The 19079-nt window shown below is 46.3% G+C and overlaps 1 protein-coding gene across 2 annotated transcripts; it reads right to left on the minus strand.

The window, feature by feature from the left end:
* Window positions 1–1099: 1099 nt before the first annotated feature.
* LOC106580605 (PR domain zinc finger protein 1) lies at window positions 1100–17859 on the minus strand. Of its 2 annotated transcripts, none has more exons than XM_045702746.1 (7): window positions 17460–17859; window positions 10498–10797; window positions 8587–8706; window positions 7286–7538; window positions 3595–4607; window positions 3356–3484; window positions 1100–3235 (listed from the first exon to the last, which is right to left on the minus strand). In XM_045702746.1, the coding sequence occupies exons 2-7, from the start codon at window positions 10774–10776 to the stop codon at window positions 2639–2641; spliced, it is 2391 nt and encodes a 796-aa protein (XP_045558702.1). In that variant the 5' UTR covers window positions 10777–10797; window positions 17460–17859; the 3' UTR covers window positions 1100–2638. The 2 variants fall into 2 exon arrangements, with proteins under 2 accessions (XP_045558702.1, XP_045558693.1); XM_045702737.1 differs by lacking the exon at window positions 17460–17859 and adding an exon at window positions 12982–13204.
* Between the last annotated feature and the right edge of the window lie 1220 nt (window positions 17860–19079).

A 19079-nucleotide genomic window follows, 5' to 3' on the forward strand; every position in this document is an offset into this window, starting at 1 on the left:
GTGAGAGCACAGGATGTTTTCGGTTTGACAAAGAGCACGTAGGCTACGCTACAAACTCAGACGACAGTTGTTATTTGCTAATGCAGAAGATTCACAAACAGGAGCAAGTTTATAGGCAAATGGTACTGGCTACATTCCAGCTAGTCTTGAAATAAACCAAATAAATACTAGGTCAGAAACATGAATAGCTCATCAGCTGTGCTAGCTAGCTTAACGTTTACATTATAATAGAGCTTGTTCATGATTGTGCCTTGTAGGCCTACGTACAGGCAACTGCCAAAATAAAGGAAACAAGTAAATGAGGGTTCTAGCGGATCTGTTATGGTTTAGGTCCACTAAACCCCTTTGTTGGTGTTTCCTTTATTTTGGCAGTTACCTGCATGTGCCTTACTCTGAAACCAGAGTAAGGGGATGTCTAGTATTTTTACAAAACCATTCTGCTGTTTTACTTGACCATGAGGAAAACCGGTATGTTATGCTGCTGTGTATACTACAGTGTGGGTTTGATTGTGCAGAGCCTGCAGTCTGTACTGAATTATTCACTTTTTCAATGAGGGTCTGCTCATGAGGAAATGGTGCAGGATAAACTGAGGATAAAAGACCGACCACAGTTACTATTGCCGTGGGGCATGGGGATGTGTTCCAAATGTACTCCTATTTCCTTTTCCTGTCTTTTAGCTTTGAAGGTTTATGTCAATTTTTGCGGGCCGTGCAGTCTTCTTTACTACATACTGACCCTGCATGCATGACTAGAACATTCATAGAAATCTATGATGTCAATGAAAGGTTTATGCATCTTCTAAATACACTATTCTCCATTCATTCCATCCCTTGGCACTTCTCCCAGTGTCTTGATCTAAACCAAAAGGCATATGCTTACCACTTTGATGATGCCTCATATTGTCCGAGGCAAAGTGGTGTCTCATTAATTTTAACTAGCTACCTCTCCTTCATGATCACTGATCTGGGGCTACATGAGAGGTGGAAGCAACATGATCTACAAGAAGCCATAGAATATTGAGACCCTATTGTCTGCTAGTTCCTTCTCCTAAAGCACAATACCCAAAACAGGAGGCAAATAAAAACACTCACACAAAAGTCAGATTAGAACTGTGGACATTTATCATAAATTTACATTTTGCACATAAATAACTATGTAAACGAGTATGTAAACAGAGACAGTATTTTTTCAAATTTTCTCCTCTAGGGCTAAAGACGAAAGGGGATGCTTTGGTCGTACTTCAGGGTTGGAGGGAGAGAAAAAAAAGAGATAGGAGAAAGCAAGGGGATGGGGGCTGATGTGCAACTGCTTCCAGGTCCCCGACCTGAGGTCACAGTTGCCTTGGAGACAAACCATATGTAGTCTTAAAGCCATTATAACAGTCCAATCAGATTGAATAGTGGGAGGAGCAAGCACCGGCACTTAAGTCATAAAGGGGAGGGGCCAGTGCATAAGAAGGCCGAGGTGCTTTGGTCTGTGCCATTTAAAAACGAGAAGGGGGATACATTTTTCTCAAACAAAAAACAAAACCACAGCTAAAGAGCTAACACTTCATCACAGACAAACAGTATTCTCTTGGTCTTCTTTTTGGTGTGTTTGAAACTAAAGCCAAGTAAACTTTGGATACTAGCCTCGAATCCGACAAATCCCATTTGAGAAGGTTTACTGTGTCTCCTTTTGCTATTGACAGTGTTTTGAAGTTCCCTTGGACTGTTGGGGGGGGGAGGATTCCCAGACTCGCAGTCTTTATATGCTACATATTGAGCAGACTTTCCTGCTCTTTGGATCACGTGGCGCTGCACTCCAGTTCATTTTGGTTTCTTCTTCAAGTAGCAAAAGCAATAAATAGAAACACACTCGCCTTCAGCTTCCCTCTGAACGTACAGACACATTCTCACAGGCATACAATCATACACACACTGAGGTAACCGTTGTTGAAAATATATAACAAAACACAAAAAAAAGCCCTTTTTTGTAGAGCTCAGGATGAGCGTGGACATAGAGAAGCTTGCTGGAAGGGTCAGAAGGTCAAGCAATACCTTTTCTTTCTAATCAACAGTTTGTGTTCACCTTTGGCAAAACAAAGTTGCGACCTTTGACCCTTTTTAACCTGCTATATTGTTTAAATAAATAAAAAAATTCAAAGTAGGCGCCCCTGCTTCTCAACAGGTCACACAGGACGGATACAGGCAGAGAGAGAAAGTATCTACAAAGAAATGGCCCCAGAGTGAAATCAAAATCAGAAAAACAAACAGTAAATTACAATGAATTACCTGGTCATTGTAAACATCACTTCCACATATTGCTTTTCGAAGACAGAATAATTGCATAATAAATTAAGAAGGTTATATAATAAATTCAACAAAAATAACATTTGAAAAGAAACATAATAGTAATAATATTAATGATAATGATATGAAATCCAGGGTGGATGATGGTCCTGTCTTAAGTGTAGGACACAGTGGAACAGTTAAGTAGTCTGGGGACAGTGTCTCTTAGAGCCCTGAGTACAGAAGTCCCTGAAAGTTTGAAAACCCCAGTCGCTACAACCATCAAAAATATATTTACACTCGTTGCTCCTGCTAACCAAGTTCTCAGAGCCACACAGTCTGACTCAACGTCCTTCAAAAGGTGAGCTCAAGCCTGTTCCTCGGACTCCTGCTTGATTGTGACGTTGGAGGGAAGAAGTGGACTGCTTCGGCGCAGTTGTTTGATAACCGACGTCTCATTGACTGAATTGTACAGGCCGTAACCTGTAGACTGGAGCTCACTGGCGCCGCCCTTGTGGTGGTGATAGCCGGAGGTCTTGAGGTCCATCTCCCTCCACAGCATCCCCAGGACCTGCTTCTCCAGGACAGCCTCGACCTCAACCCCTCCCTGGAGCTGGTCCAGCCTCTCAGCGTGGTCGCTCATGTCGAAGCGCTCAATTTCCTCATTGATGTGCTGGAGCTCTTCCTGGGTGGAGGGGCTGGGAGTGGGGCCACCTGAGGAGGTGACGGCAGCCAGGCAGTAGCCCTTCAGGTGTAGCCTCAGGCTGCACAGGTGAATGTAGTGGCGGTGGCAGTGGGGGCACTTGTGTGGCCGCTCGCGGGAGTGAAGGCGCTTGTGCAGCTTGAGGTGGACAAACTGGGTGAACTTGGCAGGGCAGAGCTTGCAGGAGTAGGGCTTCTCACCCGAGTGGAGGCGCAGGTGGGTCTTTAGGTTGCTGGTGCTGCTGAAGCGCTTATGGCACACCTGGGGGAAAGAGAACAAGTCAAGGGTTAGAGGAGGAAGTTCAGCGTTGCTTATGTATATGCTGCAGCTAGCTAGCTTAACAGACTTAGCGGCTAGCATAGAATTGGTGGTGGTCTTTACCGAGCACTCATGGGGCTTCTCTCCAGTGTGCACCAGGAAGTGTTTCTGCAGGTGGGCCAGCTGGGTGAAGCCCTTACTGCAGGTCGAACACTTGAAGGGTCGCTCACCGCTGTGGACACGCAAGTGCACCTACACACAGCAGGGACACAACGCTACATCAGTTGGGTTCAATGCAAGGGAACACAAAGTAGTCTGGATGCATGGAATGAAGGGAGCGAACAGAATGTCTCCAGTCTCACCTTGAGGTTAGAGAGCTGGCCGAAGGTCTTGCTGCAGACGTTACACTCGTACTTGATCTTGCCGTTCTGCTTCTTGAGTGGGTAAGGCAGGGTCTTGTAGCCTGTAGAGCCACCACCACCACGCTTCATCTTGCTCAGGTTCATGGCCTCCTCTTGCCGGACGCTGCCCAGTAAGGCTGAGGTAGGCTTGGTGGGCATGCGCTCACTAGGGGCCGCCGTGCCCGCTGTAGGGGAGCCGCTGGTGGGTGCATGGGGGTGCCCGTGTGGGTGAGGATGAGCATGGCCAGAGTAGGGGTGATGGGGGTAGTGGGGGCCGGCTTTATCCTTGAGGGTGGTGGCGGCTGAGAAGGCACTAGTGGGGGCGGAGAGGAGGAAGTCCCTGTGGGTGGAGAATGAGGGGTGGGAGGAGTCAGGTAGTAAGAACCTTCTCCCTGCCTCCCCAGGCAGCAGGGGCATGTGGGGGGGCAGCAGGCTGCTGAAGAAAGGGTACGTTCTTGGAAACATGCCCCCGACAGTGGGCACCCCACCCCCAGGTAGCAGGTAGTGGTGGGGTAGCATGTAGGGGGAGTAGTGGGGGCCGGGTGGGTAGAAGGGCGAGGAAAGGGGGGCGGCTGGCGGAGAGTAGCCTGGGAAGGGACCCAAACCTCGGCGGTAGAAAGAGGATGGGGGTGTGGGTTGGGCAGATGCAGGGCTACCGTGGGGGCTACTCTCCGGACTGCTCCTCGCCGACGGACTCGGGGTCGCCGACGACTGGTTGCCTGGTGATCTGATTGCTGTGTAACCAAACTGTACCGGGCTGGTCTTAAGGCTCAGGAACTCTTCCGTTAGATGAGGGTGGGGGCGGAATGGGGGGTAGAGGGCTCGGGGGTACAGGGGCCGATCGGGGCTGTCAGCACAGCGGGGTCGCGTGGCCAGTGGCCGGCTGGGCTCCCTCTTGCTGTAGGTGGTGGGGCCCCTGCTGCTGCTGGCATGCTCCTCACTGGCCTGCTGCTTGGCTTCCAGCAGAGACTGCTCTGTAGAGGGAGAGAGAGAGAGAGGTCAGACACACTGTTCTCCCTCTGACTGAAGACCACGTTTCCCTTTGACTTGGTGTGAGGAATATTTTAAAGTGCGCACAGGAAAAACTTTAGACATGTCTTTAGCTTAGGAGAAATAATGACCTTTCAGCTGTAGTGTGTGAGGGGGACGGGGGGGTTAGGAACACTGTAACCCAGTGGTTCAATTAGCGCGACAGATTTGACGAACGATCATGGGGGGGCTAAAAGACAGGAAGTGAGGCGTGACAGCTGCCTCTGGGCAGGGTGTGTGTGGGAGGAGGTGGTGGTCTGGGGGCAGATAAAAATCAAGATAAAATCCAAATGGGGGCAGGGCTGATTGAAAGTTTCCTCTCAAGTTTGGCCTCAACCTGCCCTCTCCACCTGACTCTCTCAATCACACACACACACACACTTGACACTTCCTGACAAAAGAGGCCTTTGAATGATATGTATGCTCATCCTCTCCAGCATACACACTCACAACCCAAAGAAGGACCCTTCAATCACGTTCCATTAACACAAAAACACACTTTTCCTATCCTACACCTTTGGACTTTTATCAGTCCTTTAGGTAGAAGTAAAAACAACCACCCAGGATTCCTTCTCGTTTGCTATTGTTTCCAGGTCAAAGGTTAACTGGGAGAGCTTCCTCCTCCCTTGCACCTACTGTCACCTCCACATGATGAAAGATGGGATTACTGAAAGCGCTTCCAGGCTACACACACACACGCTAAAAGCCTCTGCATGTCGGTTAGCACATCCTCACCTGTTAAACCTCCATCAGAATCGGGATTTTAGAGTGGACATCAATAATCCCATCCATTTACTACCCATTGAACTTTTACTACAGGGTCACAAATCTGTGTGTGTGTGTCCACTAACGTGTATACACATTAAGCTTTCCAGCACTTAATTACTCGACAGACTTTCACACACACACAGTGACCCCCACACCACTACAGCGGCAGTGTGTAAACACAGAGGTTATCAGTGCCTCCCCCTCTCCTCCTCCCTGTCCTCCCCCTCAGATAACACCACTCCCAGCCCTCCTATCTTACAGAAAACAAACATGGTGGCCATCTTGGAGATATCAATCTGTCAGCACGGCCCCGCCGCCAGGAAGTTCAAGTAGTCAATGGAGGGGACGCTTTTCTTCCTCTCCTCTCTTCCCTCCGTCTCTCCACTTTTAAAGTGCCAAATAAATTAGGGAGAAGGGCCAAGGAGCCATCAGCACATCACACACGCACGCACACACACTTTTGAGATTAAAAGAGTGTGTTGGAATGAAATGCCTCTACGGGTATGTGTGTCCTTGCATGCAAGGGAGAGGGTGTGAGTAGGATAGTATGCGTTTGAACGCATACACATTTAGAACAGGAAATGCTAACAGGTGCCATATGTCTGTGCAAAGCTTATTGTCGTTTTAAGGAAGGCTGATTGTGTAAGCATGTAACACACACACACAAATATGGACAAAAACAACAGCTGTCACACAAAGAGGAGAGCGAGTGTGCGAAGAGCTCCAGTTCAGTCATTTCAGACCAGCCAGTTCTGCTGACTCACACAACCAACCAAACACACACACGTCTGGTTCAACTATGACTGGGTTAGTGGAGAAAGACACAGGGAGAGAGATGGACCGAGACAGAGAGAAGAGAAAAGTAAGTATGATGTCATTCCCAGGTCAACAGGGGCCCCTGTGGTAGTGGGGTGGTTTAATTACAGGGGCCATAGAGAAAAAGTAGGAGCCAGAGGGCCCAGGCCCCTGTGTCTCTCTGCCCCAGGAGATGTGCATCTCCCGGGGAACTGGCGTCACTTCCTACCTACCTACCACACCTGGAGGCAGAATGCTGGCTCCTTCCTCCCATCCCTACCTACCTACCTACCTACCTACCTATCTACCTACCACACCTGGAGGCAGAATGCTGGCTCCTTCCTCCCATCCCTACCTACCTACCTACCTACCACACCTGGAGGCAGAATGCTGGCTCCTTCCTCCCATCCCTACCTACCTACCTACCTACCACACCTGGAGGCAGAATGCTGGCTCCTTCCTCCCATCCCTACCTACCTACCTACCTACCTACCTACCTACCACACCTGGAGGCAGAATGCTGGCTCCTTCCTCCCATCCCTACCTACCTACCTACCTACCACACCTGGAGGCAGAATGCTGGCTCCTACCTCCCTCCCCTTCTAACTCTGTCTGGTTCTCTCTCACTCTTTTTTGCTTCCTCACACACATATTCATATTTGCATTTAGACTATTTACTTCATGACTAGAGTGATCACACACATGCAATGGTGGCGCTGGCAGAGATGAAAGGTCGAGGGGCTGTGTGTGTTAATGCCAGGCAGATGTTCAGAGAGGAAGGAGACGTGGCTCCCCTCAGAAACACTGTCAGGCTCTCACAAATATACACTCTCACGACACACACCAACACTGAGTAGGTGCTAAATAAAATCACACACACACACACACACGACCACCATAGAAAGTTAAACATAATACCAATAGTGCACTATACTTCCAAGGATACAGTGTTATTACTATGTAATAAATCATTGCATACAGTATGATTATCATGATATAACTTAGTGTTATTACTATGGTATAACATCTATGTAATAAGGTTTCATATGATAGGACTTACTGAGTTTCTGCATCATGAGCTCTCCAGAGGGCGGGTAGTGGAGGCGGTGAGCGAACTCTGGGCAGTACCACACCAGCAGCTCGGTGCCAGGGGGGATGGCCCTCACTGTGTAGAAGTAGATGTTCGTGCCATTCTGGCACGCCGCCAGGTTCTGCTCCCCCGCCGAGTGGGCCGGGTTGACGTAGCGCATCCAGTTAGAACGCTCCTCGTCCAGGCCGTCCACAAAGTGGTGGAAGTCGCCCTCCGAGTAGATCTGAGGAGACGGAGAGTCAGGAAATGGTCAAAGGTTAACGGGCAAGGAAGCCTCAATGGCAAGTTTAGAACGCTCCAGAAAAACAGTGCTGAGTAACGGCTAAATATGTTGAGGAATCATATTTACAGCAGCGTGAGTGTAATATCATTAAAGTGTAAAGTTAAATCTCTCCCCCTCCACTCCAGACAGACTGAGGGATGGCGAGACCGACAGAGTAGGAGCCTCTCTTATACACGTCCAAAAGAGTTGAGTCAGAATATGTCACGCCGACAATGTCACCGACACTCATTCTGACACTTCCCCCTCTCTCCACTCATAGACCACTCTCTCGCCTATCTGATTGTGGACAACATCATCGAGAGAGAGAGAAAGGTCTATAACTGTGTTGTTGTGGCTTGCCTGAGCGAGGGACATGAATGGAACACATTGCTTTGGGATGTTGTTGAATCTAGGTGAGTGCCTGTGTGTGTGGGGAGGGTGTGCGAGTGCTACATTGTCACTTCCCGGAACGATGACACCGTAGCACTGTTCCTGTGTACAGTGTAAAACTGACATCATATTCCTCCTCCATTGTTCCACTACAGTTCTTACTGTACTAGCTGCCGCACTTACTGATCAGACAACCACTACTGATCAACAGGCTTCACCCAGCAGATTTATCATGATGAAATAGGTGTTGAGGGTGTGTGTGTGTGTGTGTTACAGCGACAAGTATGCGTATAAAACTGCATACTCACAGGATGTACCACACACACACACACACACACAGAGTGGAGAGCCTTAGTCTCAGAATGATTAGAGAGAAAACCCCTTCTCCGTCTCAACACACAAAAACTTCTTCAGAACGCAGAGACCCTGGCGTCACTAAGTCAGTCAGTGGAACAGGAAATGACCTATGGTTGTTTTTCTTCCTCTGTGGCTGTCTTTTACTGAAAGTGAAGCGCTTGCTCTCTTTGTGTGTGTGTGTGTGTGTGTGTGTGTGTGTGTGTGTGTGTGTGTGTGTGTGTGTGTGTGTGTGTTTTAGTGGACAGGAGGGAAAACCACTCACCCTCCAGAAGTACTTCCTGTTGGCGTCTTTGGGGACACTGTCTGCAGTGTAGCTCTGACCCACCAGGGGGCCGAAGCATGTTCCTTTGGGGATGTACTCTCTGCTGGCCACTCCAATCACCTACAGGACAGAGATAAAGACCATTAGTTGCAGTGTGTGTATGTTCGGTGGTTAGAGGATTTACGTTATCACATCCTGCCAGGAGGTCACAGTCTTCACATGTAGACGGCCGGAAGAACCCATCATCATGATCAAATCAACAAACAAGGCTGCCTCTCTGTGTGTGTGTGTGTGTGTGTGTGTGTGTGTGTGTGTGTGAGTGATTAATTACTACTCTGTACTAGAAACATCTGTGGCCTAGGCTGGGAATTTGACTGTCACACTTTTTCCTCAAGCCACATTTGCTGTGTGTTTTAAGTGTGTGAACATAGAGAAACACACACCTAACCCTTATCCAGTGCCAACTGGAAGAGTTAGACACTCTGAGGGAAAGAGTTGAATTTCCTCCATCTCACCCAGGTTACGCCACAAAGCATCTCCCCCTTCTTGCCTCACCTCGTCTCTGTTCCTTTCTAATTGACCACAGGGCCACTCCCCCTGACACCCTTTACGACACCCACTCTGCTAACCACACAACACACCCGACCACATCAAAACAACTCATCTCAATAGACTGTTCACCTTAAAGGAGAATGAGATCCACACCTGAGTATTAAAGCGCTGTTGTTCCTTTCAAAATCACTGAAGAAAAAAAACTTGAACTAGAGGGAGGAAGGAAGAACAGCAAGGGAAGTGCATCCGTCTGAAAATGAGGGATTACCAAACCTAGACATTCAGCTAATCTCCTAACCATGATAAACTCTGATGTATTCACCAAACCCCCTACACAGTCTACACGCACGCCCTTATCCCCTTCATGCATATCCTACACAAACACCCTCCCTAAAGGATTGGGAAATCCCCCTTCCCATTTCCATCCCAGGGCCAGACCACTTCTCAAGATTAGGGGTGTTTTGAGGATAACTTATTAACTGACTTTACAATGCTCCCTAAATGACTAAGTCCATATCCTTTGATCACTGGTAATGCTATATACTCTGTCCACATCCTCATTTTCCTCGTTCTTATTTTCTCTAGCAATCTTAGTGGTCGCTTCTGTGAAGGTGATAAATATTGACGGATACTGTATCAGCTCGTAAACAAACGTGGTGGGAAACACTCATTCTCACACTCATTCTCACACACACACACACACAGAGTGATAAGAAACAGATGAGCAATGAAGTGAAAATCTATTCATTGCAACCAAATCATGCGGTCTTAATCAGGTTAAAACCACAATACGCTCCCCACCTAATCTCATGACCCCTCGTCACACTTATTCTACAGGGTTCAACAGTTAGACTGACTGGGGATGAGTTTGGGTTGTGAAGTGGTTGATATTTGGACAGAGGTAGGCATGTAGGTAGGGGGAGCTGGGTCTGGTCTAGTGTAGGACTGATTAGTGTGAGAACGTAGAGGGATAGACACAGAGACAGGTAGGGTAAATGGTTATCAGGATGTGTTGATGAATCTCCCGTCAACAGCAGGGCTAAGTATGATTAATGACTCTTCATGGATGGATGGGAGCTCATTTCTCACTGTGGAGGCTCTGTAGCAACCTGCATCACACCTCAGAGAGAATTCCCCTCCACACTGGGCTTACACACCGCTCCTACAACACACACAGGTCATCGCCGTGCTCCAGTGTGTGATCTCTTACAACGAGACACCCTCCTCACCACAATCCCCCCCTGGCTGAGACTTCTCCTGCTGTCATATATTACCTACAGTTGAGTCGTGAGTTTGGGGAGCATATGGGTTTACAGATGGTGTGTGTGTGTGTATGTATATATGTCTGTGTCTTCCTACCTCTTTGGAATCAGCTAGTTGTTTGAAGGCCAGGTTACGAGGCAGTGAAGCCTCTGCTCTCGTTAACCCCTCGCTCTCCGTCACTGCCGCCTGCGGAGTATCCTTGACGATGTAGGTACACTTCTCCTCAAACTCCGCCTCCGTCCACTTCATCATGTCCGCCTCCTCCATCTTAGAGTCTGTGTCGGTGGCCATTTTGGATCCCGTGTCCCTATGGGGTTCGGTGTCCATTTTGACGTTGTCGTGCTCTACGGTGTGGGCCCCCTCAGTAGTCAACATGGCCGAGCTATGAGAGGTAGCCTGAGAGAAAGGGAAAACGATAAAAGAGAGAGCGAGTGAGAAAATAAGATAAAGCGAAACAGACAAAGAGATGGAGAGAAGAAGGACAAAGGAAAAAATTTGAAGGGGAGAGATGAGAGAGAACAGAAAGACAAGGGGGAGAAAAAGAGAGAGAGAGAGGGGAGCGTTATTATCCAGTATGAGTCAGTGAGTGGCGAGTTCCTTTGAGACTGGCTGACTAAGCAGACAGTGTCTGCTCTCTCTGTGGGAACAAGAGCCACTGTCGACCAACCCCACTAGCCTCTAGCCCAGGACAGTCTGAGCCCCACTACTCTCTACTTAGAGGGAAACACTCACAGGAAACCATCAACTCTATTCAAAGAAGTTACATAAAAAAATAACAGTTATTGAATCCAGAGTGAAAAGTATATTCCTTTTTTTTTTTTTATTACAGATGAGTTGTGACCCAAGAGTATGTATGTGTTATATACTGTATGCGGATCCAGCTAGTGTCTCAGGGCAAGACAGATTGACCAATGACTTGTGCAGATAGGCTGAAACGGCCTAACCAATCCTTCCATGGGCTATGTAAGCTGGCATAAGGTCAGGGCCAGCCACGCTACCCCTCGGTCTCTCTACCCTCCCTCACTATCTTCATTCCCTCTGTACCCTTCTCCCTCTCTGTCCAACTCTACTTCTTTCTAGCCTACCCTTCTTCATTCTCCCTCCTTACCAAACTGTCAACATCAGTCTCTTAATCCTCACATATCTTTCTTTATCCCCCTCTCCCTGTCCCTAGCCCTCTCTCCCCAGGGTGGAAAAATAGTCACAAACAGGGGAAGGAAGTCCTGTCTACGTCTGAATGGACCTAAAATTGGAAGCAGAGTGGCAGAGCAGCGGAACAGGCAAATCATCCAAGTGTGTGTGTGGGACAGTGGGGAGGGAGCGCCAAACTTTTCCATTTGGGGGGCCACAGCAGCACAAACAAACTTCAAACGCTCCCCACCCAAGACCATCTCACACATACATCCTTGTCCCACAACACAAACACAGTGTCCGTAGAATGAATGATCACACGCTACAATGATTGTCAAATTTCAAGGCCGATGATAGACTGAAATGCAACCTTATACACCGTCACTCACTCACATATAATTCAGGAAAAACCTACCATAAACCCAACAGAAATCTACTCAACCCTCCAACAATCTCCAAAAACTAAACCACAACTACAAGCTTGACAAAATTCCCCAAGCCTTGACCAAATGAAATATGACCCTATACTCAACAAAACAGCTTCCTAAGAGACTAGCGTAATTAATGAACTTCCAGAAGAGTAACAGAACAACAAATCACTTTCTCAAATGTTTTTCCAACATTACTTTAAAATAAAATTGTACTACAAATATCCCAAATAATTACATCCATGAAATGATAATACAAATAGGATATTTTCCGTTTCAATGTAGAGTAGATCATTTCAAACTATTTAATATTGTGATATTATTTATTGTACATTGATATCATGAATATCCTTTTAAAGGGATTTAAATATATAGATAAATATAATACCAAACACTAGTCAAAATCTGTTCCTGCTAATAAAGAAGTCTTTCTATGACAGCTGTGCAAAACGAATACTGAAACTGAGAACCTGGCCAAAAGCAACTGATTTATTCAACTCTCACATACATATCTGTTAAAATATTCGATAAACACTACTGATATAGTTTAAAATACAAAATTTTAATTTAAGCAAGCTATAACCAATGACAATTTTAGAATTTTAATAATTCAAACAATTCCGCTGAAGTGGACACAAACTGCAATAAGCTATTAACAATTTAAACACAATCTCAATACTCAAAATGATTGCATTTAAATATTATATTCAACAATATACTGAAAGTTTAACGAACTCATTGCATAATGGAGTGGCCAGACAAACAAGGAGAAAACTTTGACTTACATAAATAAGTCATAAAATAAACCTTCATATTCGTTATCACTGGATTAATTTAGAAAAGTATTATTTCAACTATTACAAGCAAAACAAATTTAATACACAACTTTAAAAATCCTCAAAACTAATAATAATAATTTAGGAAAAAATTAAATAAATGTATTCCTTAAAATAAAGTGAAAATACCAAAACCAAACTTTTTTTCTACAAGTCTCTGTTTCTCCATTGACTAGCGTACTCACCGAGAAGCTTTGGTCCCAGCCACACATAGGGCCGAATGATCTATCCCCTGGGTGAGTGTGTTTATGTGTGTGCGCGTGGGACAGGTGCAGTTCACCCTCTCCCCCTCCAATCCAAGCGCTACTCCAGAGTGCGAGTGCTGTGTGTGAGCGTGTGTGTGTCTGCTCCAGTGAGTGCCTTCTGTTTAACTGACTGCCCCTCGACAAGTGAGGGAGATGTTGATTCACTCAGTGGTCCCTCCTTCATTCTCTCTCCACTCCCCCTCTCAAGGACCGCCCACCACCATGAGGAACACAATCGCTTGCAGCTCAATCAGGGTAGCAGTGGCAGGCAGGCAGGCAGGCAGGCACACACACACACACACACACACACACACACACACACACACACACACTGCTCTATGGAAATAGCAGGCGCTTTCACCTGAGGCATGAGCTCTCGCTGCTTCACACAAAACAAACACACACAACAATATCAATTGGCACATAAAAGTACCATCACACACCTTAACATAAATTCAAACATTCTCCTGCAGTCTTCGATAAACTTCAAAAAAATTTGAAAAGGTTGCCAGTTCCAAATCAAAGTCTCAAAAACACATTCCCTCAACATGGGTGCTTGTTGTGTAACAGTGCAACTGTTATATATCAACAACACCCCCACAACAAACACACATAGATGGGGGGGTGTTTATGAGTCTTCCTGGGGAAGAAGGACATCCTGTGACAGTGACTCACTGCCCCTCTAAAGTTTACCCAGCACAGAGCCGCGGACGGACGTTCCTCTTACACCCCCCCCCCAATGGGCGACACTGAACTGTACTCTAGGCTCAGTCTCACCAACACACTCCCTCTCTCTCGGTCTCTCTGCCTCTGGTAATAAACTGAGTAGTGGTCAGCCGATTAATCGGTATCGGCTTTTTTTGGTCCTCCAATAATCAGTATCGGCGTTGAAAAATCATAATCGGTCGACCTCTAAAACTGAGACATAAAAGGACCAGGGCTTGCTGACCCTGGTTAAATACAACACAAAACACTGTCTCTCCTCCTCCATCTATCCCTCTTTTTCTCTGTCTGTATCAGATCCTCATAGCAAAGACCACTCAAAGCAAGCAATCGTGTCCTGGAATTCAACTGGAAATCCCCTACTCTCCCTCGATTGACATCAGTCTTGAGTGGGGCGGAGTGGAGCGAGGGCTAATGAAGAATGATAATGAAGAAAATAAAACATGAGGCAGGGGAGGAGGGCAGGGAGGGATAGAAAGACAGAACCGGGTCTTCAACCCCCCCCCAGTGACAGAGAGTTGACCACATCACTCACTACCTACTCCTTCCTGCCAACAGACGACCCACCGACCCCAAACACACACGATCTGCACCCCAGCTGGTCTACATGACCATGCTCTGTAGCAACCAACCCCTACCGAAAAAAACATCTCACTCCCTCCAGAAAAACAAGTTAAGATTTCAACTAAACAAAAAACGAGAGCGAAAAGAACATCTTTTCCCCTTTGAAAGTCACGTGGTCCATCCCTACCAGCTTGCTGGCTGGGAACAATCTGGGCCCAGACACAGATAAGCACCCCCCCCCCCCACTAGGCTCTCCTGATCCCTTTCCCCTCTCTCTGCTTAAACTGTAAAGGAAGGAGGGGGCGCAGGCAGGCCTGAGGCTGGGGGAGTAGGGAGTAGGGAGGGGTCCCTCCGCTCTGAAGTCAAATGGCTCTTTTTGTTTATGCGCAGGCCGAGGAGGGTATTTAATGTGGCCTGCATGCCGGAGGAGAGAGGGAGGGAGGAAGAGGGCCACACAAATAAGGGCATGGGGACCTCCTGTCTCTGTTAGTTTTACAGAGGGCTCCTATCAGGGCTAAGAGTAACACACAGAGCTGAGCAGAATTGTGGTGCCAACACATCAGGAGGAGGTAGGGATTATGAAAAGCAAGAGAAGAGAAAGGAGGTGAGGATGAGAGTGGGTGGAATGGGTGGGGGTGGCTAAACCACAGGTGAGATTAGCAGGCATTCCAAATTCCTGGTTCCCTCTGCAACAAGAGGCAAAAACCAGCAAAGTTGATTGACTTCATAGCAGATACAGCTTAACGGTCCTGCTTGTCACAAGAAGAGAAGTACTGGCTACACTGTCCATTTCTCATTCAAACGCCCTGACTGTTATTCACATTGTGTGTGATATTCAAACTCTCACAAACTTCCCCATTCTTTCCCTACAACAGCAGTGGATCTTATCTTGAGAGTTGATCTGGTGTGTCACTGATTTTCTTCCCTTTATCACAATATGTTTTAATTCCCGTCTACGGGATGCCTCTCACAAGATCATAGCGAGAAGATTTTTATCGACCATGTCATGTGGCGTGTGCCAAACGAAGCTTGTATCCGCTTGAACTTCCCTCAAAAAGTGTGTGTGAGCAGAGGAGGCACAGTGGATTTGGGTATTGTTCTGGAAAGAGTTAATCCCTCAATGGAGGAGCCATTAGGGGGGAAGTATGGAGGTTAGACCTAGCCATTATCCCGTTTGGGCTGAGGGACCTGTGTGTGTGGACGCGTGGCATGCGTCAGGTCGAGCCCCCCTACAGCGTAGAGCAGGGTGGGGGCATTGCAGTAGCTCTCCTAATCTTGCCAATCCACCGCAGCCACACACACACACACACACACACACACACACACACACACACACACACACACACACACACACACACACACACACACACTCCCCCCTCAGCCATCTGGAGGGACTGTCCACACGGCGGACACTTGTGTGTTACGATCAACACCACCACCAGACAATCACCCTCCTTAACACAGAGGAAGAGCTAATCATGGTCTATTTGGCACATGCCACTGATTGCATTGTACTTTTCATTAAGGAGGCAAACAGAGCAGAGACCAGTGGCACACTCACTGCTGACAATGAGGCAAGGAAAGAGGGGGGGTGGGAGTTATCCCATCACACAAGTTTCAGGCCAGGCAGCGATTGGATTCCAAATAGAGACGTCAAATGATGTAATGACTTCATCACTTCCTGTAAGCAAAATACTACAATGTTTGCTTCATAACTCATAAATCCACATTTCCCAAACATTAGACTTATGAAATCTTAATTTTGCATTAGCTCAAAGACTGAACTATACGGCGAAGAATGACAATAATAGTGTAAGTAACATGACTGAGATTCTCTTGTTTTCCACAGTGAGAAACGGGTGTGTGTGACTGATACCCTGGGAAAAACGGACTCAACTCTAGAAACTGTAACTGAAACTTTCAACCACTAAATAGAGAGAACTATTTAAGCTCGCAGACCTTTTCCGCAGGTAAATGTTTACCGAGGTTCACAGTTCAATCCCGTAAACAACCTGAAACGTGCTCTCAGTCACAACCAGAATCACATGCCTCTTCTTTTCGGCAATGTGCAGGAAGTCATTAGCCTACAGCAGCACACACAATTACGAGCACAACACTTTGTGACGACACAACCTTCCAAAGCGGTTGCGTCATCGGACAAATTTCAGAGTAGGCAACAAATCATAAAACAATAGGACATATGATCCTAGGTTCTTTGCTATAGCCCAACTACCGCCCACGACAGCTGTACTTAAAAACAATGTTTATGTAGTTGTCAGGTTGTGGTATGTGTTACACTGGACAGATATAGGCTAATGGACCGAGACGCGTGTGTACCATACCCCCGTGCCCGTGACAGCAAGCAAAGCGTTGCGCAACGGGTGTTCAACTGTTAAAAACGGTCAGATTTGCCAGTTTAGCGAACGACATGGTGTAAAGATCGAATCAGGACATTGAATAACCTGTGCAAGATGAGACTGTCTGATAAGAAGCGAAACGGGGCTAACAGGTCAACTCGTCAAAATATAGGGTTGTTATCATACTTCTTTGTCGGGCTAAAGAATGTAAAAAGACTGAACTGTAGGCTATGCAAGACGCACTTCCAGTCATGTACCCTATGCAATCACTTTCGATTCAAAGCAGGGTCATTCAATGCGATTCATTCAATTCCTTATCGCATTCTTAACTGAATGACCACACACACTTCAGTGGGGGTTTTTCGACTCGGAGTTGCAACAAAAGGGAAGATGAGTTTCAGAAAATTATTTAATTTAGCCAAACAAGTGCGAATATTTGCAAAAATAGATTGTTAGGCTGTTTTGGATTAGTTTCTGTAGGCCTACTATTAAGCAAATAGCCTGCCTAACATTAAATTAGGATACAATATTTGTTATGGCGATAGGCTAGGCTATATAACCTATAGGCTACATACACAACGTGCCAAAACCTAAGGTAGAAGAATGTAAATGAAATGCAACAAAACGTGATGTCGGCTGCTCTGTCAGAGTTAATCCAGGACGAATTTTTCGCCTACACTAAACAATGTAGCAAATAAATGTAGACTATTCAATGTTGTTTATCGAACTGCAGGGACTGTCGCCAGGCGAGTGAAGCGGGGTGCAAGCTGTTACCTGTCCGCGTTATGGAGCTGCTGCCGCGGAGCGCTGGAAGATGTCCTTATCCCAGTTTCCAAACTCAGGCGCTGCTGGCCTAGGTCCGATCGTTTCTCTTTGTAGTGCGAGTATACTATGGAATTGTCGAGGTGAATCTGTAGTCTACAGTTTACATACAAAGTAGCCTACCCCTTCTTCCGCGCCCAAATCTTCTCCACCCAAAACTGTAATTAGGATTAAGACAGGCAATTAACAAAACAAACTCCCCTGCGCCGACGCTTTCGATATCTGATGGAGCGATTGTTAAAGTAACACCTCTCGTTTCCAACATTTGCAGTGTGCTTAAAGGAAATTAACATGTTCATTTAGGATAGCCTAAATGTCGAGAAAGTTTTAGACGCCTTCATCCCTTTGCACCCACTGTGAAGGCTGCTAAAAGATAACTGACGAGACAATGAATCAATAGGCAATAGTTACAAAGTCATGTCTTTGTAATGTGCATATTTGAATGATTAAAAACTTGAAAGAAAAGGGAAATTTGGAAGAAATAGGTGAAATTGATTAATATAAGACATTGAACGCTTTATTGATACGAAATCAAGGACCATTCTGAAATAATTAGCCTCTTTATTTGGCAGAGGGGGGCGTACTATTCTACCCGGTCCTGCCATTAATTCTTTGGTAGAAAAATATTCTTGAAGGAATCGTTTTTCATCAAGCATAAATACATTTGATCAGGATTAGTCTATTTAATGAACGTTTTCCTTTTTAAAATTGCACCCAAATGTGTGGATGATATTTTTGGTCATTCTTTTTGTTGTAAAACTTAAACACATTTAATTGTAATAAAATACCTAATATTTGCTTTAAAAAAGTTATCTTTATTGGTAGGCCAATAATGTAAATATGTGGCTTGGATTACCAGAAGCGGTCTGGTGAAGGCAAATCCTGTGTAGCCTAGTCATATTGCCACTTTTTATTGGAATTTTTATGCATGTGTTTGACTACTTACTATATTACATTTACTTTCTTTTGGGGGGCTGAGTATGTTTTTATAGTTATTATGAAATTGTTATGCCGATAATTGTCCAGTGCTTTTAAAATCGTTCCAAGTAAAAGGCCATTCATTTGATGTCTGAATGAAAATGGAAGCCATTTGAATCCAATGTTTTATATCTGTCCTGCATGTTTGAGTGAAGGGGGAGCGTGAGCACCTGTTGAGCTTTGACTGAGCCCCTGTAGCCCTATCCCATTTGATATGTGGGTCTGTACAGTACCCCCTCCCTCTTCCGCAATTCTCTCTCTCTCTCTCTCTCTCTCTCTCTCTCTCTCTCTCTCTCTCCCTAATTCTATTCTAGTCAGGTATCTCTCTCTCTCCACTGAGTCTCCCCATCCCTATGGTAATGGAGTCCGTGCTGAGCAGGGTTAGCTGTAGTGACACACTTCCGCTGTGCCCAGAAGTCTCAGATCTTTACGCGAAACAGACACACTTACACACTCTTCCTGTCTCCACCCCCCAACACACACACACACAGTGATGCAGCCCACTCCTCATCAAAGCTGTGTAAGTGTGTGCGGGACGATGGATGTGATTGGGGGGGGGGATCAGAACCCTTTGAGCACAGCAGACATACACAT

This window comes from Salmo salar, chromosome ssa02 (genome assembly GCF_905237065.1).
Source record: "Salmo salar chromosome ssa02, Ssal_v3.1, whole genome shotgun sequence".
NCBI classification, from domain to species: Eukaryota; Metazoa; Chordata; class Actinopteri; order Salmoniformes; family Salmonidae; genus Salmo; species Salmo salar.